Here is a 25,505-nt window from a genome sequence, read left to right as displayed (position 1 = left end):
GTCATTTATCATGTGTTATTGGTCACATGGAATTTGGGCTTAACAAGGACAATGAGAACAGTGACTCTTTCACTCTTCCAGAAGAATATCAATATCCAGAGAACCTGGCTGAAGAAACTGATGAAGAAGTATTAGCAGAAGAAATATAATAATATAGAGAAGGGGAATATCAGGCACTGTATAATGAAGGAACAGTATTTCTATAGAGGAATGCTAAATGGGTAGCCTTGAAGATGGAGCAGAAGTATATTTATGTGGACAGTAATGAGTGGTGGGATATCCTATGATATGCCACCACCAAATATGCAATTGATATTTATAACAGATGACATCCAGAGGATCAACTTGGTGAGTTACCACTGTACAAGTCAAGGTTCAACATTGGTCCAATGCTATGAATGCTATTAACAACTCTAAAGTGTGCTGTCTATATAGCACCATCTATTCAAACTCAGACCAGCCAATTCTATTATGCTATACCATCCATTTGCTCTTCAGCTTTCCAGTCCACCCAACCTCAACCTCAGCCAATGACCCAGCCCACCAGCTTTACTAACCCTTGGACCAGCAAGAGAAGCCAACTACTCGAGGCACAACCCTCACCTGATGAAGCTGAGAGGAGCAGAACTGGGAAGGAACCAGTTAGGGATGACCCAGAAGTGGTAAAATTAGGGTTTACTATCCAAAATAGAGTAATCATATGAAAGGACACTGCTCTGCAAGAGAGTCCTGTCACTGATGACAACTTCCTGCACTCCTTTTCTGAACTGCCAGCTAAATTCCACCAATCACCTTTCAATGAATACCCAAATCCAATAGATGCACTGGCCCAGAACACAGTAATACTCTAGTGCAAACCTGATCTTCTTTGAACCCCTCACCCCTTTAAAGATGCATCTGATGATATCAATCAATTTCTGATTGACTGTGAGCAGTACTTCAAGGTGTACATCATGTACCTCAAAACTAACATGAATAAGATAGCCTTCATGACCTCCTATTTCAAAAGCAAGGCCAAACACTGGTGGACACTTATTTCTCCAATGTTTTATTCTTCCACCCAGCAATATCACTGATTTCCCTCTTAGTTAGTGTTTGAACAAATAGTACATAACAAGTTTGTTGATCTGACAGTGCAAGAAGTGCACAAGAATAAGATGAAAAAGCTACAAATGGCTAGCCACAAAGTAGTGAGCAAGTACTTTGATGAGTTGGAGTGACTGAGAACTCTCACCAGCATATGGGACAGCACTGATGATGATGGAAAGATGGTTGAGTACCTCAAACTTAGAGTATCTGCCTCCTACATCAAAATGATATCCAATATCAGCACCAATATCCTGAAGGAGTATGACATGTGAAAAGAGCAAATCAAGGGGATGAATAAGGAGTAATCTCAATAGAAGGCTGTTAACACTGGACTCACACCTGAGAAGAAGTCCACCTCCTTGACCAATGGGAAGACCAGCAGAACCACTCTCAAATTCAGCACCACCCCTTCCTACACTGCACAGAAGACCAGAACCAGCACTACTTACACTGGCACTGGCAAGCCAATGGACATCAACCAGTTGAAAAAAGAAGAGAAGTGTTTCAACTGCAGACAAAAAAGGCATATGTCCAAGGATTGTCTAAAGAAGAAATAGACATGAGAGGACATCTGAATGCAGATTGCAGAACTGCAGAGAGAAGCCAAAGAACTGGACATAGACATAAAGGTGGAGAAAGTAAAAGATGGGGCTGATGATGTGCTTGATAATGGCTAAGTGACTAAGAGAGGTGAATGAGGAATGAACTCTCAAACACCAACACCTAACCACTCAATATGCAATCACCAAATACAATTGAGGTTGGTTGTTTTGAGTACAATAGAAGCACTCTTGCAGTCTTAAGTAAAATCAAAGAAACAGTTAATAAAGACAGTTATTCAACTCTATCTTGCTTTCAAAGATGCAATACTCATGAGAGTAGTTTATAGCAATGTTTAAGTATAATTAGGACTTAGAATCAATGCAAAATTGTGCTCCAAATCAACTTAGACTATTCTGAAGCCTAATGAACTCTAAAACCCAAATACTAAGTCTATCAAGCACTTAGGCTTGACTAGCTGCACTCTTGGCTGGCTAGCAGTCCTCAAAACTGAAGAACTTGTATTCTGATGCTAAAACCCTTATAGTTTGGAACCTAAATTAATCTGAAACCCAAAATACAGTTATTATTCCAATCCAATCCAATCCTCTCTAAGTGACAAAGCAACTTAAATAAATCACTAAGTCAAAGCAGAACTCAAAATCCATTGTCCCAGAGACTAGCAACAGTGGGCTAGAAGGTCTGAATATGGGGGTGGGTCACTTGCTTGCTATTTCCCCCCCATTCCCTTCTTTTATACACCAACAATAGATACTGAATCTATAAATAAAGCATTCAAAATAATATTTCTCCTGTTTAAAGTGGAATCATGCTATTATTCCAGAATAGTGGCACTCTTGGACTCCCCTAGGCTTGCCCAGATCCACCTGGCCACTGCACAGCTTTATTTTAAGCCTACAGTGTCTGTGAGTATCTAACTCCTTTCTGTCTACTCAGAGTTTTAATCCTCTAAGTTATTCTTAGTAGCTTGATTGATCAGGCCTGGTCAGGTCTGGTCAACCAGTCCTATCCACTCTATTCCTCTCAATTCTAAGTCTCTTAGGTCATCTGATACCTAGGAAATTTGGACTTAGGCATTTGAGTCAAAACTCAGAGTGCTAGCCACAGATCATTGGGTTCCTCTTCTTACTACTCCTGAATGATGCTGTCTTTACTCAATACTCCACAACTGGCTATGGTATTATGCCTCTAGCTGTCTTAGAATATACTTGTCTTAGTGGCATGTATAATTGGCTCTATTTGAGGTACCATTTCTAAGTCCAACTTGGACTTAGTATTTTCCAAGGTGTGGTGCAGAACTTTTCTAAGTTCAAATCTGACTTAGGATTTTTATCCTTAGGCTATGTTATTTTACAAAGTCCCTTTTGGACTTAGTATTGGTGACTAGCATGACTATCAGCTCAGAGCCTCAGCCATAGCCCTCTACTGGCTAATGATCCTCAGTTACTAGCATATTCTAGTGTGTTATGCAGAATTTGCAAATTATAGGGCTGGACATGTACCCTGCATATCATTGTTGCTGGTGACCCACTGCTCTGGCTGCATACTAGGTCCAGCAGTGGGGCTTGAAGGGGCTGGTGCTAGTGTGACAGTGTATTCTGCCTGAGGATGGTTTCTAATTTTGCTGTTGTACCAGTTCCCATCCATTGCTCATGCACTCTCTACTCTTTTGCTATAGATGCAGAAGTTTCCATAGAACTGCTCATTGAGGAATTGTCAAGCAACTCTACTTCCAAGAAAGTCTTGGAGAGTGTGAGCAGAGACATGAGCATTAATAGGTACTTGAAGCCCATAGTGTCCAAGGATAGACTCATCATTCTTGAAAGCAGTGTCTGTGCTGGGGGTATATCAGAAAGGAGGATATTTGAGAGTTTCAGAGCTAGTGGGGCAGAAGTCAATCCACCCTGAAGGTGGAATTCTATTGTCTCCTCTTCTTTTAGCTTCATCAGTGATAAGGATCTCAGTAGGTCCATCCATTTATGGATCATAGTTGTTATTGGTGCTAGATTCCTGGAATACAGGAGTAGAGATCAAAAGCTCTGATTGGAGCCTGTACCAGCCTGGAGAGCCACTTCCAAGGCAAGCCACCTCAGCCTCTCACTGCTGCTATCTCCTCTGTCAGTCTCACTTGGCTTCTTCAGTCTCTCTTTGGGCTTTCTCCTGAATGTAGTCAACCATGTCAGAAGGATGAGATGATCTGCCCCACTGCTCCTCCTGTAATACTGCTGTGCTATAGTTGAACAGGATGTTAAGGTTTCAGGTGGAGAATAGTTGATGAATGATTTTATCTCATACTTCTCATCCTCTTTGCTTATCATCTGTCCACTGGTCAGGTGACCTCCCCATTCTACTGCTGGTTCTGACAGAGTGAAGGTTTGTGGAGCTTTATGCTAGAGTGATGTAGAGAGGTGAGAGGTCTGAAGAGTTATGCTGGGATTCTGGAGCCAATCTAATAGCATTAAGAGAATCCTAGATGCAGTCAGCAATCCTGTGGGTTCTGGAGGTGTTACAATTTTTCCTTCTTTTCCTATCACAAAACCCCTATCTATGCTTAGTCAAGATGTCTAACATCAAGAATGAGTGCCTAGAACCAGGCTGGAACAGCTTAGTCATCACAACAAGCTAACTTTGCCATGGTTTTCTGATACTACTGACATCAAATGACAAACACACAATCGGACTTTTATGTACAGTAACAATGCTCAAGGACAATGAGCATTCAGGACAGAGAAACACACAATAAGCATGTAGTATTAATAGTAAACCATGTACAGTATTTAATGAGGGCTCACTCTCGCTGGTAACCCCAGCTTCAAGCTAAAGTTTATAACCACCATTCTACCTCAAGTCTACTAAGACCTTGTGACACACTGATATGAATACACATTAGTGAGCTCAGCTGATCCCTCAAAGTGCAAAGAGACACCTGTTCATTACATGTATTGGCTCACATGATGCTTGGACCTAACAGGAGGTGGTAGAGAGATCGGAGGATGGTGACTGCTCAAAAAAGTTTGTGGGGAGATCCTCATCTTTGTGATTTAGAACAGGGGGTGGAATCTATGGGTTTTGGAATCCTGCAAGACATTGGTTGCTGTTTCTGCTTATTCTTAGTCTAGGGGAGTATTTGTGTCTTTCTTCTTGAATGTTCTTCTAATATGAGCTGCTAGGCCTGGCTTCAGATACAGCTCACCTCTAAGACTGGTGAGACATTTGTTGGGAGCTGGAAATATCATGTAAGAGAAGATCAGAGGTTATATTGTATAAAATTTGATGGATATTTTAGAATTCTTGATAGTGTCTGATGGCTCAGGTGGTAACTGATTGGCATCCCCAGCACAGCTGAATGATTACCAATAAGCCTAGAAGTGTTCTGATGATAGATGCAAGAAGTTTGAAGAACTCTCAGTCAAAGTTTGATGATTCAGGGTTGATAGAGAGCATTTGGTTTTTCTCCACACTATAGTGTATGAGGAAAGAGAAGAAGAAGCTTCAAGCTAATTGTTAGATCCAAGTTGCATGTGACTATATTCATATGATAAACTGATGTCACTTCACATTCAAGTGTCCTATCAGAGTTCACTTTAGTGTGAATAATACCAGTGTGTGATCAAGATCTTTAGAATGGGCTTGAGAGTGTAATAGTGTGAAGATAAACTTTAGCTCAAAGCTGGGGTTACCAGCAAGAGCAAGCTGTCTTATATACTATACAGATTGAAGCTAATTATACTACTGCCTATTGCACATTGTCAAGTCCTTTGTGCCTATTGTTCTTGAGTATCACTACTGTATACAAAAGGTCTGTTGTATATTGTTGGATATGCTGTTGCATCAAAAGACAATGATTGAACAGACCTGTTGTGCTGACTATGCCCATCCTATGATCTTAAGCACTTTGGCTAGATGCTCTGACTAAGCATAAATAGAGATTATTCATAGAAAAAATTAAATAGAATGAGAAAAATCATAATATGCCCACTCTGTCACTGTGCTAATAGACAGTGGCTGCACCAGAAGTTCCATTAACTGGGCCTTCATTGATAAACACCAGTTACTCACTCAGGCCACTGCCACTCCCATTCCAGTATACAACATAGATGGGATAAAGAACCAAGCCAGGTCAATCACCAAGTTTGTAGAACTACAGCTCACAATTGGAGATCATTCCAAACAGATTAATCTAGCTGTAACAGATCTCAGGAGCAAGGAGATATTCCTGGGACATGACTAGCTTATTTATCACAACCCCTTGGTTAATTGGAAGACCAGCTGGATCACCTTTGTCAGATGTAAGTACCAAAAGATTCCTTTTGAATTGCCAGATAAAGATCCTGAAGACAGATGAGATGAGGAGATAGAGAACAGGGAGACTATCTTGGTGATCAATCTGGAACCCACCATTTATATATGGGCAGTGCACCATGCCAATAACCTAGCCACTAAGGCTAGCAAAGAAAAACAAGAGAAGTCATTTGAGAAGATGGTATCTGAATGGGCTCAGGATTATTATGATCTATTTGCCAAAGAAAGTTTCAATGAACTCTCAGAGCCAAAATCTTAGAACCATGCAATAGAGCTCATCTCCAACTCAAGCACCAACTTAGACTGCAAGGTCTACCCTCTGAGCAGACAGGAACAACAGAAGCTTAATGCATTCCTCAAGGAGAATCTGACCAGTAGACACATTAGACTCTCAAAGTTTCTGATGGCCTCACCATTCTTTTTTGTCAAAAAGAAGGACAAGAAGCTTTGACTGGTCCAAGACTACTGCAAGCTGAATGAAATGATGATCAAAAATTATTACCCACTCCTGCTGATCTCTGAGTTGATAGACAAACTCAGGGGTGCCAAATACTACACTAAGCTGGATATACAATGGGAGTACAATAATGTATAAATCAAAGAGAGAAATGAGTGGAAGATGGCTTTCTGAACCAACCAGGGATTGTTCAAACCAACAGTCATGTTCTTCAGATTAATGAATTTCCCTGCTACTTTTCAGTGGATGATAAACAATATTTTCAAAGATCTCATCACTACAGAAAAGGTCATGATCTATCTGGATGACATCTTGATCATGTCAAAGAATCAAGAGGAACACTGATGGCTAGTATGACAAGTCCTAATACTGATGAGAAAACACAAATTATTTTTTAAAGCCAAAAAATGCAAGTTTGAGATAATAAAAACAGAATATCTTGGAGTCATCATTAGTGAGGGAAGTATTTGGATGAATTCTATTAAGGTTGCAGGGGTCATGGAATGGCCCAAACCAACCAGAAAGAAGGAACTCCAGTCCTTCCTCAGATTCACCAACTTTTATTGATGATTTACCTGGGACTATAGCAAGATCATATGCCCAATGACACAGTTAACCAGTAATGCTCCTTGGAAATGAGGCATCTCATAATAAGAAGCCTTCAATGATCTCAAGAGGCACCTGGCAAAGAATGTAGTTCTTGCCATACCAACTCAAGATGAGAAGTTCCAAGTCAAAGCAGACTTAAATGAGAGGGCTATAGGGACAGTTCTATTTCAGGAACAAAAAGAGAAATGGCAACCAGTTGCCTTCCTATCCAAGGCCCTAACTATCACAGAACACAACTATGAGATTTACAATAAGGAATTACTCACCATCATGCTGGCCCTAGAAAAATAGTGACACTACTTGATCAGGGCAACTTTGACTTTTAAAGTTTGGACAGATCACCAAAATCTCCAGTACTACTGACAACCCCAAAAACTAAATTGACAACAAGCACACTGGGTGACTGAGCTCAGCCAATATTTGTATATGCTACATCACAAGGCAGAATTCACTAACAAGAAGGCTGACCTGCTTAGCAGAAGAGCAGATCATGACCAAGGAAGCAACAACAATGAAGAGGCCATCCTTTTATGACCAGAGCATTTCAGAGCAATGATAATGCTCACAGAGGAGAAGATCCATGAGTGGATCAAAAGCACTATAAGGAACAACAGCAAATAGGATCAATGAGTGGCACCTTTCCTGAACCATGAGTGAGGAATGATAAAGGAGAGAGGCTTGATCCAATATGATGGATAAATCTACATTCTATGAGACAAAGAACTCTATGGTGAAATTATTGCCACCTATCATGATCATCTGATGGTGAGACATCCAGGCATCACCAAAATGAAGAAACTTGTACTTTGTGAATACTGATGGCCAAAAATGGGTCAGAACATCAAATGCTATATCAAAAAATATAAAACATACCAGTCTGGCAAAGCCTCTATCCAACTCTGAGCCACACTCTTACATCCAAATGAGATTCTATCAGAGCCTTGGACACACATATCAGTTGATATGATCATAGAGTTACCAGAATGCAGAGAGTATGATACTATACTCATCATTATCAATCACTTCTCTAAAGCAATCATCTCTATCACATGCTTGACAGAACTAACATCAGAAGAGTAGGCCAAAATCCTATATGATGAAGTCTATGCCAAACATGGCATGCCCCAAGTCATCATCTCAGACTGTGGTCCACAATTCATCTCTAAATTCCTAGATAATCTCTACCAACTCTTAAACATTTAATGAAATGCATCAACCACTTACCATCCACAAACTGATAGACAAATGGAGCATGCTAACTAAGAGGTCAAAAAATATTTATAACTGTTTATTAATTATTATCAAGATAACTGAGTTGAATGGTTGGCATTTACTGCATTCCAGCATAACAACAGACTTCACTCAGCAACTGGTTATACTCCATTCTTCATCAACCATGGCCATCACCCCAATATCTCTCAGATACAACACCAACACATATTCACACTTACATCAGCTGACTTTGCAAATATCATGTCTAAAATTCATCAGAAAACAAAGATGGTGCTGCTCAAGGCAGCAACCACAATGAAGAAGCAGATCGACAAACATTGCCTTCCCACTCACAAATATAATTTCAATGACAAAGTTTGGCTGGACACCACCAATCTCCATCTCTCTTGCTCAAAACAGAAACTTGCTGATAAACACATCAGACTCTTTTCCATCCTCACCAAGGTCAGAGCTTCCATCTACTGACTATGCCTACTATCCAACTGGTGTATACATGATGTATTCAATGAACCCCTCCTTTCCTCTTACATCACCTCTGCATTCTCAAACCAAGAATGTCTACTACTGCCACTATCTAACCTTATTGATGATGAAGAATATTATGAAATCGATGAAATATTAAACCATAAACTATGAAAGGTCAGAGCCAAAGATGATGAAACAACAACTACAGTCAACTACCTTGTCAGTTGGAATGGCTATAGACCAGAATTCAACCAATGGGTAAACAAAAAACATATGAAAGCTGATGACACCATCTATGATTATGAATTATCTCTAAATTAAACTATTGGGATGATGGTCTTAAGGAGGGGGTAATGTTATGATTTTTCCATCTTTGCTTTTTTTTCACAAATTAACCCCTATTTATTCTTAGTCAGAGTGCCTAAGACAAGCACTTAGAACTATGAGAGAGGCTTAGTCATTATAACAAGCCAATCTATCATTATTCTCTGATACAGTGACCAACCCTCAACAACACACAATCAACCTTTTGTGTACAGTAGTGATGTCTAAGGACAATGGGCACAAGGACTTAGAGACATACAATAGGCAGTTATATATTTAACTTTATCATGTACAGTATATAAGTAGGCTCACTCTTGCTGATAATCCCCAGCTTTGAGCTAAAGTTTATTACTACACCATTCTACTCTCAAGCCTATTCCAAGGCCTTGCAATCACACTGATCAGTATTTATATCAGTGAACTCAGATGTTTCACTTGAAGTGCAAAGTGACATCAGTTTATCATGTGTCTATGATCACATGAAGCTTGGGTCTAACATGAAGTTGTTTGTCATTTTTGGTGTCATATACTCTGCACCAGTTGGATTCTGACCTGACAGGCTTCTTGACAGATGAGATATCTTTTCTGACAATGGCATATCCTGCTATAAGTTCTTTTGTCTCCTCATCATGATCATATCCTTGTTCCATCAAGGCAAAAAGTTTTGAAAAGTTGACATATTGGTACTGGGTAATGAGGCACCAGAAAGGCCAAGTGATGGGTTCAGAGAGAGCCTGAGCCTGAAGAACTGCAATAAGATTGTCAAGCTACTTTTTGGTGGCATAAACTTGTCTGAGGCAGAATGACTCAGCAAGATGAAAGTCTGAAATACCAGTGGCAATAATGGATGCCAGGTGAGACACTTGAGTGAGGACCATCAGAGAAATAGAAGCCATCCTCAGTGAGACAGCTTCATCAAGCCCCAGAATGCCAGCAAGAACTGCAGCAATGAAGCTCTGAGAATCATTTGTGGTTAGCATTTGATGAAGGAATTGAAGCTTTGAGTGAAGTGCTGCCCAAGCTGCTCCCTCAACCATGTGAGCTCTGGCATCCTGGCACTGTTCAGCAGTGGCTTTGGATCTTTCAGCTCACTTTTTATGAAACTCCTCAATCTCAGTCTGTGACAAGTCCAATGTCTCATGAATCAGCCTCAGGCAAGCACTGAGACAGTGATAGTGCTAGCAGCCCCTCTTCATGGACAAGCAGAGCTCTGTATCTCTGTGTTGACAGAGATTGTGAATTACCTCGAGAGCCGTGCAGAGGCCTGCGAAAATGCTCTCTACCCTTGGAATCCGCCTTTACAACGGTCTCAGGTTCTTCGGCCCGCAACGGTTTTGCCAAGCACTCACAAGCATTTTTGTGACAGTGTCACAAATGATATGATTGCACTATTTCAATTTCCTTTGCCTGATTCCTCCATGACCCCTGCAGCGACCACGGAATGCTTACAGTCAAGCTTGTCGTCATCGGTGCTTCCGGCGTAGGCAAGACTAGTCTTCGTACTCAGGTGCGCACTTACAATATTCGTGTAACAGTATGCCTAACTTTACAAACAGTATATTTCTGGTCGATTTTCGAATAGTTACCGGGCTACTATTGGCACCGATTTTATCACCAAGACAGTTCCTCATCCTACGAAGAACGGTGAATATGTGACTCTTCAGATATGGGTGCGTCGAATTATCAATGTTTTGCGGTAAACAATGCTGAATGTCCAATAGGATACAGCCGGTCAGGAGCGCTTTAGTAGTCTTTCGACAGCATTCTTTCGTGGGGCAGATGCGGTACTACTTATGTTCGACGTAAACGCCTCTCAGACGATGGATGCACTGAAAAAATGGTGGCAAGAATTCCGTGAGGGCGCACCCTTGGCAGAAGAGGACGCGGAAGACTTTTGCTGCGTCGTGGTTGGGAATAAGATGGATCTTGCCAATGGAGAGCCTGCGGTCACTAGAGATGAAGCTCAATGTTTCATTGAAAAGCTGATTCCCTCAACGTCGCGGCCAGAGACACCAATTAACCTCGACGTCGTAGAAGACGACGCCGAGGCGGATGGTGGTGTCGAATTATCTTCTTCTCAAGTGACAGAACGTCCTATGTATTACCATCCTCCTTCCTCCCCGCGTTCCATACACTCTCACCAGCGCTCTTCGCCCTCACATTCTCCTAACGGTCGAATCACCAAGAGTCGCTCACTCTCTTCTTCTCGTTTCTATGGCGGCACGATGACGACAACCCACACGACACTTACTGTCTACCACACGCCTTCCTCGTCCCTCTTTGATGTGTACCAATCCGCGCGCTCGTCACCAGAACCACCGTCCAACCAGTCATCCCCACAAGCTTCAGTGCAACGCCCCCGGCGATTGACGAACCTGTCTACAGGGAGCGAAAGCAGCACGAGTGTTGTTACCATGACGCCCAGTTTGTTTGCCCTGGAACAGTCTTCATCGACGACGATGAATACGACACCGGAGCCGTCCGTGGCGTCCGTGCCGGATCGAGGGCCGAAGCTCTTTTACACATCTGCTAAGACTGGTGATGGTGTTTCGGACGTGTTTGAATATATTGCTCGGCGTGTGGTCTCACGATGGGAATATGACGAGCGGATAGAGGCTCGGCGGCTGCGTATCCGCGATGCTAGTGCGGCAGATACCATTCGGCTGGGATTGGAGAGAGGGACGGATAGGAGCGGCCATTCAAGATGGGGAGATTGCTGTGGTTCATGACTTCACTACAGGAGTTTTCATTCTCATCTATTTATCATTCAGTTGCACACAGCTACGAATCCTTCGCTTATTCTTATCCAATATATGACTATAGAACCGGATTTCATTTACCTGCTGCACTGTATGGAAACAAACATCGCGGATATGGAATGGCCCGTTCGCTCAATATTTCTCACCTTCCTCATCGTTTGTAACGGCGTATCACTATTCGATTCTCTGGGACTGTTCGTCGTCATACTTCGCCCCAGTCTCGCCGATAAGTACATCAACGGGAGCAGCATGCAAATAAGCAACGACCTCCTTCCTGAAGACACGAAGACGATCGCTGAATGGAATTCGTTCGTCAGGTCTTTGACAACCGCTATATGCAGAGATGAGAAAGGGAGGAAGATTATGACTCCGAGGCCAAAGTCGGATTGCACAACGCCGTTCCGGGCGCCCTGAATCGAAGAGATGCCGGAAGATTACCGGGAAGCAACTTTCGAGCGAATATCTATCTAATCGGACTCATATGAGGCACGGGAATCGGGACTTCGGTGGTACGTGTGGCCAAGAAGACATGTCAGGGACGTGACTAGTGGCCTGAGTTCAAGCCAAACGCCATGAATAACAACCCTCTGGTAGCTTTCTCTCTACTTTACTCGCCCTCTCTGTGTTCACATCGGCTGCCGTGCTCCATCTGATCTCCACATCAAATCGCTTCATCTCAGCCGCCAACCATACTTTCGCATGATAACCTTCCCTTGTTCCACCTTCTGGGATACATGTGCAGTCCTGTACTTTTCCTACGTCCTCCTCATCTTCCCAGCTGTATTGGAGAAGTATCGTCCTCGCAGATGTAGCTGATATACGAAGCATCACACTCGAGGACAACATACAAACCTTCCGAACAGCGGCGACATCCAACCCGTAAGCGTTGAAGAGATGCGCTTTCTGCTTCTTCTCCAAAAGGGCATCAACCGTTTGCCCCGTGAGTTCCATATCCAGAGCAGCTTGTAATTCCACGTCCTCGATTACCCATTTTTTCGCGACGTCGAATGGGATGAAGTAACCGCCGAGCTTGAAAAAAGGCACGGTGAGTCCGTAGTGTATCAGCCATACAAGGTATCAACAAGTAATCGATGAAGATAGGAAATCGTGTCGACTTAGTGCCACGTTTCTTTCTTAAGGGCTGGTGCCTCAAATCTGATCGTAGTCATCTATCGAGGTGAGTGATAAAGAAATTGTCTTCTTAACGATGGCTTGATACTTATACTTACCTCCCTTCGTCGGGATCAAGATAGTAAAGCAGTTGAGTTTTCTAAGACGGACCCAAAGTCACCGGGGTTCTGTTTGCATCACGGTCCCAACGTCCATCAATGCCCTGGAATGTTGCAGTGTCTCTTTATCTGTCTTCCTGTCATTTCTGAAAACCTTTTCTTTCTATCCTTCTCTCATAATCTGCAATATGCAATGCTCATGCGAATAGTCACATTATGTCTAGACCAGCACCTTCAACCATCTTCATTCAAGCAACTATAATGTTCGAATATATATCTTCGTCTCAACTGGTAGACAAGGTACTCTATCAAAGCGCTCCACTGATTGGATCAGATCGCTTCACCACTGTCTGCAATAATTCTATTGTCGTGCTCTCCGCTGTGAGACTCCCTGAATCGACTCGCTCTGGCTAAATCGCATTAGCGGGACCGTACCCATGGTTCCGATCATCGAGCTCCACAGATGCATCATCTATCACATTTGGTACTTGGGTATTTTGATCTCCCCAAATACATAAAGACAACCGTGCCTCTCCAATCCTGCTCCTTTATCCTCCCTTCTCATGGACTCCACGAACGGAAGTCTTGAGTCCATCGAGACTGCATTCCAGCACACGAGGCTCGTTGGGGTGCGTCGCTTTGTTGCTCGCGGTCCGCTCATTGTCTAATGTCATGCTCAGTATATGGACGGTGGATATCTCAGTGAATGCGCCTGGCGAGACACTCAAATATCACTTCTTCTAGTATCAAGCGTCGCGCTGCTCTTATATGATTACACTCTCACGCTCTCACTGGAAGTCGACCTGGTGTGGTGTGCTCCTTGGAGTCTTCTGAAGCTATTTTACATCGTGCAGCGGTATCTACCCTTTTTCGATACCGCCTTCCTCGTCCTCTACCGTGTGTGTTTTCTTTCCTAAACAAGTACTACCATAACCTTCACCCAGATCAATTCGCCCCAGAACTCAGTATACGCTATTGTCAGATCAGTCACAGCATGAGTGGTTGTGAGTTATTTCCTGCCCTCAAAAAAGTCACCAATGCTTCACGCGTTCTCAGGGATGTTCACCACCGGAATCGCTATCTCAGAAGGCAAGCTCTCCACAAGAGCTTTTGGACGTAGCCTAATGTCACATTCTGCAGTGATCCTCACGGCTCGCGTCTGGGCCGTCTGGGAATGCAACAAAAAACTAACATTCGGTCTTCCTGTGTTTTTTCTGCTATGCTGGGCGCCAAATTTTGCCATGATGGGTGTATTTCTCAAGTCTATGAAGTGTACGCTATTAATCTTCGTTTCCCTCCGCACTCTCGATTGACCTTCGCAGTCGGCCCAGCACCTCTCCCAAGCCTAGGTTGCTTTGTGACTACGAGTGATGACATACTATATTTGTGTTGGACGTGCCTGATGATCTACGATACTGGCAAGTTCCATCTATCAGCAGTGCGCCAGAATAGGTCTGATGAGAGTCAATAGGGATGCTGCTTTTGATGCTCGTAGCGGGCGTGAGAGCCTGTAAGAATGCACGTTTTCTTCGTTGTACTTTTTCTTATGGGTGGCTCCCCTGTAAAGATAAGACAGGCGGGGATTCGGCACTGTTTAATGTGGTATTTCGAGATGGTATGTCCACATCATCTGCAATGTCTGTGCCACTGACAACGCTATATTTCCAGGTGTGATGTATTATGCATACCTGTTCGGTGGGTTTTACACCTCATCGACGCTAAGCGATTAATGGCCCCACAGTTATATCTGTTATCAACGTCGCAATGATTCTTAGTCTACCGGTCCGTGTTTTGTTCCATGTTTAGGACTCTGGTTAACCAAAGGCCATCGCTAGCGTGACCTTGTTCATCTTCTGTCGTCGTACGTGGCGTATGTCCTCCGCGTAGAACCACTGTTCTGATCATCGTAGTGCCGAGCGTGTTATTCACGCACTCCTTACAAGCCGAGTCGTATTAGACATACGGGCACAGGGCAAACGGACAGAGATCGACCAGATGATGTGCCTGGAGACACGATCCTCTGACGATTGCACGAGCGTGGGGGTGTGGGTGACACAGACGACCAGAGTATACTCCGACAGCGTTTAAAATGGGGATGGCGACGCACAAATTGGAATGGCGTTATGATCATGAAACAGGACTTCACAGTCACAAAAGTGTTACCGATATTAGATGTTGACAGTGGCCCAGAATGCTTCGGATGTCCTGCTACCCAAGTGTTCGGGTGCCTCGCTGGCTAGGCCCTGCTGTTCATTTGTGATAGATTCGGTAACAAGTCTACTTCAGCCTTGGCATGTTTGTTATTTATGAAGGAGATTGCCACCACAAAAGGGTTACAAGGCCGCGCGCGTCAAATAACCACAAGATTTGCTTGAACTTAAGGTGCGACAGTGATGTTCCTGCGATACCCTACAGTTATTAAAGCTTGCCGTTAACGGTGTCCGACATGATGGAACCGTCATTACTGAGGCCGATGTCGATCTCAAAGTACGGTCATCGATGGGGGGAAACGTGGAATATTCAACAAACACGGTGTTGCGCAAGAACTGGTATAAACTCGGTTAGCGACAGCTCGATCACCCTGATACGCGGCGTGACCTGTGATACGCGGCATTTATCCGAGTCATGGTGAATAAGTATTAAGTACAGTCTATTAGCCCAGGATGCATTACTCCTGCTTGCATTAATACTCCTAATTTACCTGTTGAATTGCTCTTCAGGGCAACGAAACTTTCCTACACTCTGTGTTACCAATAGCGTGGACCGGTAATCAACAAAATGACAACATTGACATCAACGCTAAGTCGATTGCCGCGCCATGCGCCCCAGGGAAACGTCCAAAATAGTAAGTGGAGATTTAAGCGTAACAAGTCCGTGCCACATTCATATACCAAGTTACAGACAAATACAACGATCAGAAAACACGACAATCTAGTGATGGTAAACACAGACGGGCAACCGCCCGAACCCTAAAGCCCAAAGGAAACATATCCGCGGAGCGATTTTCAGTTAATCTTCAAAAGCTCGACTTCAAACGTGAGAGTTGAATTTGGAGGTATTACGGGTGGAAACCCGCGAGAACCATAGGCCTAGGATGATTCAGGTGAGCTTTAAGACTTGCAATAATGAGAAAGACGTACATAGTCAGCTGATGCCACAAGGATGGCTTTTTGTCCAAGGGATAGTTGAGGCACAGCTATACCAATGGAGATTAATATCGCGTCTCCATAGGTGGATGGACATACCCTCATCCCATCCCTTGATCACCTTTCCCACACCAATCTCCGTGACGAAAGGGTGTCCTCTGCCGTATGTAGAATGCATGATGATGAGTTGGTTATAGACGATTTATATATCAGTGAATGCGTACCGATCCCGGCTCGAATCAAACTTTGAACCGTCCTTGAGAGTACCCACATAATGCATTGTCACTCTGTCTGGAGACAATATTGGACTTGGGTAGAAGCAGATATGGGGAAAGAGTCTCACCGCCTTTTTGGGGGAAGCTTTTACCGTCACCGGGGGCCAGAGTCTCGATAAGAACACCCTGCAGCGTAACGTCATTCAGGGAGTCCCAAAAGCCCGGGGAACATAGGGCGTACCATAATTCGACAATATTCCAGCGACGAGGACAAAGAGAGGTGGTGGGAAGATAGTAGCGAGACAGGGTGCGCAGTATTCTTATACACGCGGAGTGCGGATCGTGATCCGAGTAATCGATCGAGCTTTTTGTCGCTCAATCAGGGGCAAGATATGGGGTACATTCGAGGGAGAAGGTCCTGTTGATGTATTCTGACAGCGGCCGGATAGAAAGATAAAGATAAGTCCTTTTGCGTAAAAACCGTCTTCAAAATAACGCGCTATCGACCACTATTCCAAAGCGTAAAATATTGCAGGACGTGTCTGACGACGTTCTGGTCAGACTGGTCTTCGTGGCTTGATTAGCGCTGCGGGGTGGTGCGGGATATAAGGCGCCCCGTGTATACAAGGAGAGGGGATGCCGATAAGATTAGGGTCCGTTCGGTAGCAGTTGTGCAGCTTAGATTGACCCTTCAAGATGCGGGGGGAAAACGGGGATAAGGTATACACTGCCATTGCAAGCCCTGAATTGCAAGTCAGAGGAACCGTTTACGCCCGCACCTTGACCACAACCGCCTAATAGAAGGGTGTTCGGAGAACCGTGTATGTCATGGGTGGAACATGTGAAGGGCCTTGTTCGCCATCTACCACCGAATTTCAGACGAAGGAACTCCATCGCAGGACATAGGTGTTCCGATTTCTGGGGAAGTCAAGACGTAAAATTCCTTTGAATCCGAAAAGGCCGAGGATGTTCTCAGTGCCACTACAAAAAGGGACGACGAAAGTAACGTCCTCATCTCAGATGTCATACGAGGCGGGTCGACGAGGTCAATTTCCGTCAGGCAAAAGGGTTTCCCGCAAGAAATCAGCAGACCATATTCCACAGGCGGTGTATGCACAGGGACGTCGTGTTGAGATAATCAACGTCGCACACCACGGCGCAATAGTAGGCATCGCTCCCGGTTATCTTTGCAAATCGACTATAAACTGAATTCATCTTTGATAGCCGCAGACAAAAGATGAAGCTTACCTTTATTGCTGACGTATACACATGCGCTACTTTCACACAAATATGTTCTTGCATAGAAACTTTGGCACATTCAGAGGTAGTTGTAGCCTTTAGCGTTGAGAAGATGGACACGCCCTTTTGCGTATACCAGACCTGCTTCCGACATCGTTCAACTCCAGACCTCCTCAATACTCAGTATTCCACGAGCAGGGCTTCGAATGCCAATGTTCGAAAGTTCGCGTCCACAGCGAAGTGGCCAAGGCATCGTCTATAGGAACCTTAAGAAATCAGCATTATAAAACTTCCGGACCTGGCTGAAAGGGTTACGGCGTCACGTCAGAATATGAACCTGGAATAAATGGAGTAGCGATAAGCACGTAGTAGCAACTATTAGATAAGCAAACAGGGTTGGGGATGTGCCCTGGCTCGGCACGTGCTAAAGTCATCACTCATCACTATTACGGCATTGGGAAACTGCGCAGGTTCTCTTTGCGCGTGCATTTTCTTACTCATGAACTGGAACATTAAATCTGGGAGCAGTCCGATGCCTTCGGCGCAGCCATCAGGGTTCGCTGGGCGGTCATTGTTGGCTGACTTGGACAGTGCAGGCCGCCGCCTTGACTGTATATCGACGTTGCTACGGGTCTCAACAGAAGGTTAAAATCTTGACTAGTATTGACTTCGTAGGTGCTAGATGAAGCAGACCGTCCACTGGATTTGGACTTTGGTACACACCTCGACGATCGATGTCCTTAAAGCTGTACCAAAGGAGCATACTTGTTTTCTGCGAATCAAGGTGTCCAGACCGCACCTTGTCCGACCATAGAAACCTCCACATTGTGTGTCTTGTTCTTCTCTCGAGAGCTTATCTTATACCTCCCACAGATACCGATTAGTCCCTACTCTCCTTCACTGCTACCTGCTATATCGTCTGATTCATGCCAATGTCTTTTTGGTGTACTGGATCAACTATATGGCAATTCCATGAGCATCCTTGCTATCTCTCCTAGGCTTAGTAGCACATTGCGTCCCCCGCGATTTGCTGCGGTGCCTTCACACGATCACCTGGCAAGGAGTCAGGACGCATTGACCAAGTTCAAAAGCGATGATGAAGATTATAGTTGCAAGGGAGGTCGCTACTCGGTACGTTTCGCCATTTACGTGGTCCTAGCAGAAGTACTGACTTTTTCAGGGAACCCTGTCTCTCTCGTGGACGTAATCATAAAGTTCGACATCCCAGCGAGATCTAAGGATTACATCCCGGGCGCGCAGGCCGTGCGACTAAAATCATTTTGATGATCGTTTAATACGATGCGGAGCTATTACAGCGGCTGAAATCTATTGTGAGAAGAAACTGGGAGAAGTGGCCTATTGACAATGAAGATGTAATGGTGTTTCATCAGATAGTGGACAAGGATGGACGGCTAGCCGCAGAACCAACTAAAGGAGGCGGCTGAGCACAAGAAGAGACCGAAGGGGAAGAGGAAGAAGAGACTGATGATCATGGTATCGAGGAGGCGGCCTTGTCGAGAGGTTCCCATCGGAAGAAGTACCGTTGACAACCATTCATTTTGTTATGAAGCTTTGTTAAATGACTCCGACAGTACTTAAGGAATTGCTGTAAGTGTTGTGATTACTATCCGCGACGCTTAGTGGCTCACGTTATGCAGAGTCAGTTTGATATCGAAAGGTGTCCACATGCGGAACCTCGTAGTATTGGACAGGCCTAACGTGGTCTAAGAGTCTTAAATAGCTACCATTCCTCTCACGCTTGCATGGGTTTTCCTCCGAGGCTCTGGAATTGTATTCATCCAAATCTTGTGGATTTCCATCTGTGTTCACGTGCATGAGATTTAACATTTGGATAGACATATTCACAGAATTCGCAAGCTTCCCAATTTACCGATGGTTTACCGTACCCGAAAGATTCTGATGATCTTCCGTTTGAAACGACTTCCAGACGCCCCATGGAGAAGGTGCTATCCCCATGTTATAACAAAGCGATTGGAACTCGCAGATAAGTGGCATGGCGCATACACATATCGAGCGCATGGTCCGTTCTATCCACCATGGGGTACGAAAATAAGACTAACCATTCCATGAGTTCATGGGAAATGTCTTCATTTGCTGCTAAAGAGAGTGGAGGTAATTGTTTCTCGTCAACAGGTTATATACTGTGTCAATCTTTAGGCAGTGTTTGCAAGGTGTCCGCTCTATCTCAAGTTATTTTGTCTGACTTCTTCCAAGACAACAATCACAAGGATGTGCACCAACCTAACTCATTTCAAATGAACGGATCTTGAATCAAAAAAACCCGGGCCCGCTCGCACTGGTCGAGCTGATTCTGATACTTGACCAATGATTGAGATGGACGAGTAGCTGAGATTTCGTGTCATGGGGCACGAGTACAGTGGGGTGCAAAGTCCCACACGGCACACTACTCGGTTTTCTCGACCGAAAGGTTGCAACTGACACGTGCAACGTCAGTTAATATCGCGTATCTAGGGTGCGAATAAGTGATAGGCAAGTAGACCTTTCTATCGATCTGTATGATCAAACGTATCAGGACTTCAAACTCTTCATTCATCGTCAACGAACCCGGTCGCGTGAAACAGGACAATCAGGGATGAGATGATCTACACTTGAGTCGAACGGAATCCGTGACCGCGTCGCACTTGAGCGGAAAATTGCGGACTTGACGAATACTGCATCCGAGTCGCGTACCACTCTCGGTTGGCCTTGATTTTCGAATTGGCAACGTAAACAATTGAAGAAACATCATGCAACCCTGCCAACAGACCTGAACATGATCAATACAGCCAGAATCCGAGATCCGCTCAATTTGTGACAGTGGGTCCAGTTTCCCACCTGCCGGTAACAGCAACATTGCGGTGACGCCTGTGAACTTCGTTCCTCGGACCAGAAACAATGGATTTCTTCTACAAGGGCATTTGGATCGCAACCGATTTCTGGAAAACCTGATATACAGGAGAGAAGTCAGAGCGGGTCCAGTGACGGTTTTAATGAAGTGTCATTAGTGGTCGAGGGTCGGAGACCAGCACTATCGCACCACCTAAATTGGAAGGTACGTCTTCGATAACGCCCATCATGATCTTCTTCTTTCTGTATCCGTCGTAGAACAAGACGCTTCGAGGCGGTGATGTGATTCTTTCATGACTATTCTACACCCGCCAGACACCCTTTTGTCAAGTACAAGAGCAAATAGTCACGATTGTAGCCGACCCCGACTGCGTTCTTCTTGTTCTTATTGTTCTTGCTTTCATTAAGTGGGTGATATAAAGGGATGCATGGCACGAGGCTGGACTACCACGATACAGATACAACCATTAGTCCGCCCTCCTCCCTTATCCTTGGTGCTCCATCTGCTGTCCAGCTATACTTAGTCAATGCCTACCTACCTCACTCACGGCCAGTGTCTGCTCATAGACTCTTCATACTATCTCCGAAGGGCTCAGGCTCCCTCATGTCCGTCAGCACACTCTCCCTCCAGGAAGGTATTCGATATCCCTCCTTCCCGTTCATTCCCTATCCCTCGTTCGTTCTCTCCGCCTGACTGGAACTGTCTTCCAGAGAGCGACCAGCACTGGCTCAAAGTTCGACTGCGGAATAATCTCCAAGCTGGCGACCTCTCCAGCATGCCCTCCTGGTTCCCGTTCCTCCGCCTCATGCCTTCCTCGTGTCCTTCCTCGCCAGCATCCTATCAGTCATACGAATTCCGCCAGGAGTTTCCTACCTCTAGTGGGGGCTGTGCCGTGACTTTCTCGTTCTGCGCAGTCCAAGAGCAGCTCTTCACATGGCGGATAGCCCTGCCGTCGAGTCAATGGCAGACGGGTGTGTTGTCTCTTCTCGCTAATTCGTTTTTGATATTGAGTACGCGCCAGAGGGCCAACCTATGACTATGGCACAGGTTCAGGTCCACAGGTCTGTGATGAATACGCCGTATTGGAGGTTCATGGAAAAGGATCCTTCGGTCATCTTGCGCGCTCTGTCCACGTCTCTCGAACTGGGGGTTTTGATCACGATCGCGCCTAGGCAGCTGTTCTCTCAGGAGATCTCGTATATGGCTACGAGTATTGATGGAAAGCAGGAGATTCTATACTCGGCGCAATGCCAGTGATGATCATTCAGTGTCACTGGTAAGCGAGACTACCATGTGCTGAAGCTCCGGGACTCACTGGATCTTTGCAATTGATAGGGTTTCTAATTTCCCATCCAAAACGTCGTTCCTGATACGGCGGCCTTGAGATTCGCATTCAGGATTTCGATTTTCAACCTCATGACCTAATCATTTGTCTATTCACATTATCATTATTACTACCGGACTCGGAGCTGTTTCACGCATGTACATGTTTATACTGATGTCACATCCACGTCTCCTTACCCACAACTTCCTATATATATACACCATACGCTGTCCAATTACACCCTTGTATCTCTACTCAACATTCCTCGAAAAGTCGGAGTAAGCAAGAACGATAATTTCTTGCCAAAAAGGACATCCCTCGCGGTCGGTTTTATCTAACAGTATCCTCCATGCGATGTTTCTCGATGTGCCGATGTGTCAAATATAACAAAATGGTCGCATGTGCTGGTACGCAGGACCACGCCTCCTGCCCTTTCGTTGTCGGCAGGCAGTCAGAGAGTGAGAGGGAAAGAACAACTTACATGGAGATAATCACAGACAGGCAATATAACGGGAGTCGGCAATTTATCACTGGATGATATGGAGGTCCTCAAAAGTTTATGGCGATCCCACGACGCTCAATCAGTTCCGAACACGTTTTGGAGGATTAGGATGCTTTCAGGTGGTCAAGAAAGCATAAAACTCGACATAGCCGAATTCGAGGAGAATAATATGGCACCAGGGCATCCCGGCGGCTCAAGGGAGGGGGACACGAGACACATATGCAGTCACGGCCTGATATTTTCAGGGTCCACGGGCGCCTGGAAGGTTCCGAAATAGTCAACTCTCACAGTCTTCTGGAAGGTAGAACATTCAGCTGATCCTGACATCGCTTTGCCGTCGTAAGTTCGAATGGAAGATCATTCGAGAGCACTGAAGATAAATATAGAAGCAAGAGTAGGCAGAGCAGCTGGGGCGGCCATGGGATGTCGCTGAAGTCAGAACTGGCCACTGCTTAGATCTGCTATCATTTTAAAAAGAGCAGATCGTAACAAGAAAGACTTTCGTAGGTCCCCAGGAGGTACGAATTAACTAGCCCAGATGCCACAACGAGCTAGCACAAAATGCCATGCTGAGAGATTATGTGCTGCTTGCAGTAAAATATCTTGAAGCCTCTGCATATATCGACATAGCCTGTCGAAAAAAAGTGGAAGCCTGACAGTCAAAACTCGAATGTTCTTGGAATACTCGGCAATGTTGAAGTGCAAAGAATGGTTGGAAGTCATCGGGCCGCTTCGCTCCGGCGTTGATAGCACCACGTGGGAGGCGGCACGGAGCCACAGGTGCAGGGATCAAGAGCGCTATTATTGACTCTTTCTTTCCTTTGGAAGCGAAGCAGGCAGGCAGAATAGTCTGGCTTGGAGCCGTGAACAGCTATTTAACCCGTCTCGTGAGTCGTTGAAAATGATTGCCTGATACTTATCTTTCCTATCTCTATTTATCAAGGTACGCTTGGCATTTCCTCTAAAAATCCATGCTGATTGTGGCATCCGTATTAGTCGAAGCAGTTATCTTCGCTGCCTAGTTGTTCTATGGCTGCTAGATGCATGAATGAGGTAGTCTTTCTCATAGCAACAGCACCCTGGATCCTGATGATATCCTTTGTGATGCACACCTTTACCCATAAGCGTACGTGCTCACAGCCTTTTCAGTGGTGAATACTCAGACGTGGTCAACCTCTTACTGAAGTCGGCAGCTAGGTCATCCCACTTCGAAGGCGTCCAAAGTGATTATAGCATAATGCAATCGAATATATCTTACAACATTTTAAGCCTCAAGCTTCAGCTATCGCATTCTTCTCGCTCTCCGACCAAGGCGGTGAATTTCTATGATCAGGATTGTGATCGTGGAGACATCCATGATTCTTGTGTACTCTGATGTATTCCATCGAGGATTGGGGAATCACTAGACGTAATCAGCCTTCAGCCCAGACCTCGACACAAGGATGGACGAACCTCTCTGTGAGTCTGCCAAAAACAGCTCATACAGGAGCACTCCAACCACCGTTGCTGGGACATTCGTTAGGGCAGCGAGAGCAGCGTATGAGCCCCCGGAAGCTGAAATCCTTTCAGTTTTCTGTTTGCCTCCAAGACTTTGGACGCACCTTTGCGTCCGTAAATGGTCAGTGCTGCTAACCTCCCCCCTACGTCACGCGCAGCATTTGCTGCCACTATATTGCAAAATCGTTGCGATCAGCCTTGGTCCTGTTCAGATGACAACATCGACCCTTACGTCCGGGAAAAGAAAATCCCCATATCGCCACGGCGCTATCAGACTTAATCAGCTTGGACAAGGAGGGACGAGGAGTCGCGCGCTCACTATCCCAAAGCGATCACGTATGGCTTTGCCTGCGGGGGTACCAGAATGTTGGTCGGATCAATAGAGCCCCATATCACAATGGCTAACATAACATCCTAGGAAACCGATTCGAGTTCATATTTCTGAACGATGACGCGGAGAAGGACATACAGCTACAAACTCGTTGAGGAAGACCTGGCCCATCTTCGCTCCCGGCAGAAGATACAATCCAAAAATTCCCGCGGGGGCCCTAGGCGTAAACTGTAACTCGGAAAAAGTTCCAGCCAGCATCATGGCTCCCTCTGCCTCGTCAAGCAGGTGCTTGTATTGGACATAGATCAATAGGCATGCGACGTATCCTCCGAGGATCTGTGCCACGATATATCTACGCAATCAAAATTAATGGAGCCCATCGTTCGAGGTCGGAGTACGGACCTGAGGCCTTTCATCTTCGGGAAGTCTTTGAACAGACAGCAGGCGATGGTAACGCTAGGATTGAAATGTCCACCGGATGTTCCACTGCAGAAGCAGATGGCGAAGACTATCCCAGAAGCATAGGCTACTCCGATCTGAAAAATTGCTAATGACAAGGTGACGACGGAGAATATAATCTATCAGTTGGTAACCTACAGGAAAGCCCTGTTTCTCCGATAGCATTTCCGACCACCCACGGCGCCGTTGAACCAACACCTGCATACAGCAGTCAGCATCAGGCGCACAAGGTCTATGTGTTGAAGACACTAACCTGCATAACAGAAGAAGAATACGCCCAGCTAACAATCATTGAGAGGTAAGCGTTCCGTATGACCCCCAAGTGAGCAAAAAAGACTGACAAACTCGGCAAAGCACTCTGCGAGCCAACGGGCTTTAGCATGTCGGTGTCGCTCCCATATCGTGAATATTTTTGCGGGGGGTTGGAAGTCAGCCAAGTGTACGACGTTGGGGTTAGCAGTGCCCGGACCATGGATCGTCATGCTGGGGAGTTTGAGTGAGGAAAGAATGTTATTTTACGAACCCATCTGCTTCCTTTATGTATGCGAAAGCAGACACGATCATGGGACTTGATTGGCCGCAACGTGAGGAACGTAACGACCCATGCGTGACATGTCTTATATCTGATCTTGGGGTAATCGATCATCTACAGTAAGTAGGAACTATCCAGAAGGTGATGATTAGCCTGTTTTCCATCGTGGTGTTCGATAGAAAAATTCCAGGAACCATCATGGACTCGGATGCTAGCAGTGAACGAAGATATTGTGTTCCCGGTAATTCATGTGCTAATTGATCTGAGCTAGGCAATCAACGTCTTCACCGCAAAAGATGAGATCAAGTGTCATAGATCCGCTGGTGGACGAGTAACCTGTCGCATACAAAGATTGCGAGATGG

General features: G+C 45.1%; 7 protein-coding genes across 7 annotated transcripts; 4 read left to right on the top strand and 3 right to left on the bottom strand.

Moving 5' to 3' along the window:
* Positions 1-10,481: 10,481 nt before the first annotated feature.
* BT62DRAFT_983066 (ras-domain-containing protein) lies at positions 10,482-11,769 on the top strand (the record flags this gene model as incomplete). Its single annotated transcript, XM_043189742.1, has 3 exons — positions 10,482-10,547; positions 10,597-10,710; positions 10,762-11,769. 3 exons carry the CDS (start codon positions 10,482-10,484, stop codon positions 11,767-11,769), a joined length of 1,188 nt encoding a protein of 395 aa, XP_043034102.1.
* A 588-nt stretch (positions 11,770-12,357) lies between these two features.
* BT62DRAFT_923914 (uncharacterized protein) lies at positions 12,358-13,125 on the bottom strand (the record flags this gene model as incomplete). Its single annotated transcript, XM_043184562.1, has 4 exons — positions 12,358-12,611; positions 12,648-12,828; positions 13,029-13,032; positions 13,091-13,125. 4 exons carry the CDS (start codon positions 13,123-13,125, stop codon positions 12,358-12,360), a joined length of 474 nt encoding a protein of 157 aa, XP_043034101.1.
* An 82-nt stretch (positions 13,126-13,207) lies between these two features.
* BT62DRAFT_577972 (uncharacterized protein) lies at positions 13,208-15,315 on the top strand. The gene is made up of 13 exons (XM_043181473.1): positions 13,208-13,657; positions 13,709-13,718; positions 13,773-13,925; positions 13,973-14,032; positions 14,085-14,117; positions 14,169-14,300; positions 14,351-14,446; positions 14,500-14,538; positions 14,596-14,643; positions 14,697-14,723; positions 14,770-14,810; positions 14,864-14,889; positions 14,939-15,315. Exons 1-13 carry the CDS (start codon positions 13,592-13,594, stop codon positions 15,114-15,116), a joined length of 909 nt encoding a protein of 302 aa, XP_043034100.1. The 5' UTR covers positions 13,208-13,591; the 3' UTR covers positions 15,117-15,315.
* Positions 15,316-16,017: 702 nt separating this feature from the next.
* BT62DRAFT_577833 (peptidyl-prolyl cis-trans isomerase) lies at positions 16,018-16,789 on the bottom strand. The gene is made up of 6 exons (XM_043181472.1): positions 16,631-16,789; positions 16,518-16,575; positions 16,399-16,465; positions 16,274-16,332; positions 16,169-16,224; positions 16,018-16,117 (listed from the first exon to the last, which is right to left on the bottom strand). The coding sequence occupies exons 1-6, from the start codon at positions 16,631-16,633 to the stop codon at positions 16,034-16,036; spliced, it is 327 nt and encodes a 108-aa protein (XP_043034099.1). The 5' UTR covers positions 16,634-16,789; the 3' UTR covers positions 16,018-16,033.
* Positions 16,790-18,253: 1,464 nt separating this feature from the next.
* Positions 18,254-19,103, top strand: BT62DRAFT_577810 (uncharacterized protein). The gene is made up of 3 exons (XM_043181471.1): positions 18,254-18,455; positions 18,502-18,959; positions 19,020-19,103. Exons 1-2 carry the CDS (start codon positions 18,363-18,365, stop codon positions 18,910-18,912), a joined length of 504 nt encoding a protein of 167 aa, XP_043034098.1. The 5' UTR covers positions 18,254-18,362; the 3' UTR covers positions 18,913-18,959; positions 19,020-19,103.
* Positions 19,104-20,790: 1,687 nt separating this feature from the next.
* Positions 20,791-22,087, top strand: BT62DRAFT_577637 (uncharacterized protein). The gene is made up of 3 exons (XM_043181470.1): positions 20,791-21,468; positions 21,519-21,773; positions 21,833-22,087. The coding sequence occupies exons 1-2, from the start codon at positions 21,024-21,026 to the stop codon at positions 21,752-21,754; spliced, it is 681 nt and encodes a 226-aa protein (XP_043034097.1). The 5' UTR covers positions 20,791-21,023; the 3' UTR covers positions 21,755-21,773; positions 21,833-22,087.
* A 955-nt stretch (positions 22,088-23,042) lies between these two features.
* Positions 23,043-25,092, bottom strand: BT62DRAFT_983064 (aquaporin-like protein; the record flags this gene model as incomplete). The annotated part of the gene is made up of 9 exons (XM_043189741.1): positions 23,043-23,053; positions 23,776-23,877; positions 23,925-23,990; positions 24,053-24,087; positions 24,140-24,234; positions 24,290-24,503; positions 24,554-24,698; positions 24,749-24,808; positions 24,948-25,092. The coding sequence occupies 9 exons, from the start codon at positions 25,090-25,092 to the stop codon at positions 23,043-23,045; spliced, it is 873 nt and encodes a 290-aa protein (XP_043034096.1).
* Positions 25,093-25,505: the final 413 nt, after the last annotated feature.

This window comes from Guyanagaster necrorhizus, assembly GCF_019112545.1.
Source record: "Guyanagaster necrorhizus MCA 3950 unplaced genomic scaffold BT62scaffold_47, whole genome shotgun sequence".
Taxonomy (NCBI): Eukaryota; Fungi; Basidiomycota; class Agaricomycetes; order Agaricales; family Physalacriaceae; genus Guyanagaster; species Guyanagaster necrorhizus.
Note: the sequence above shows the minus strand (reverse complement) of the source record. Positions and strands in the feature narration are given on the sequence as shown.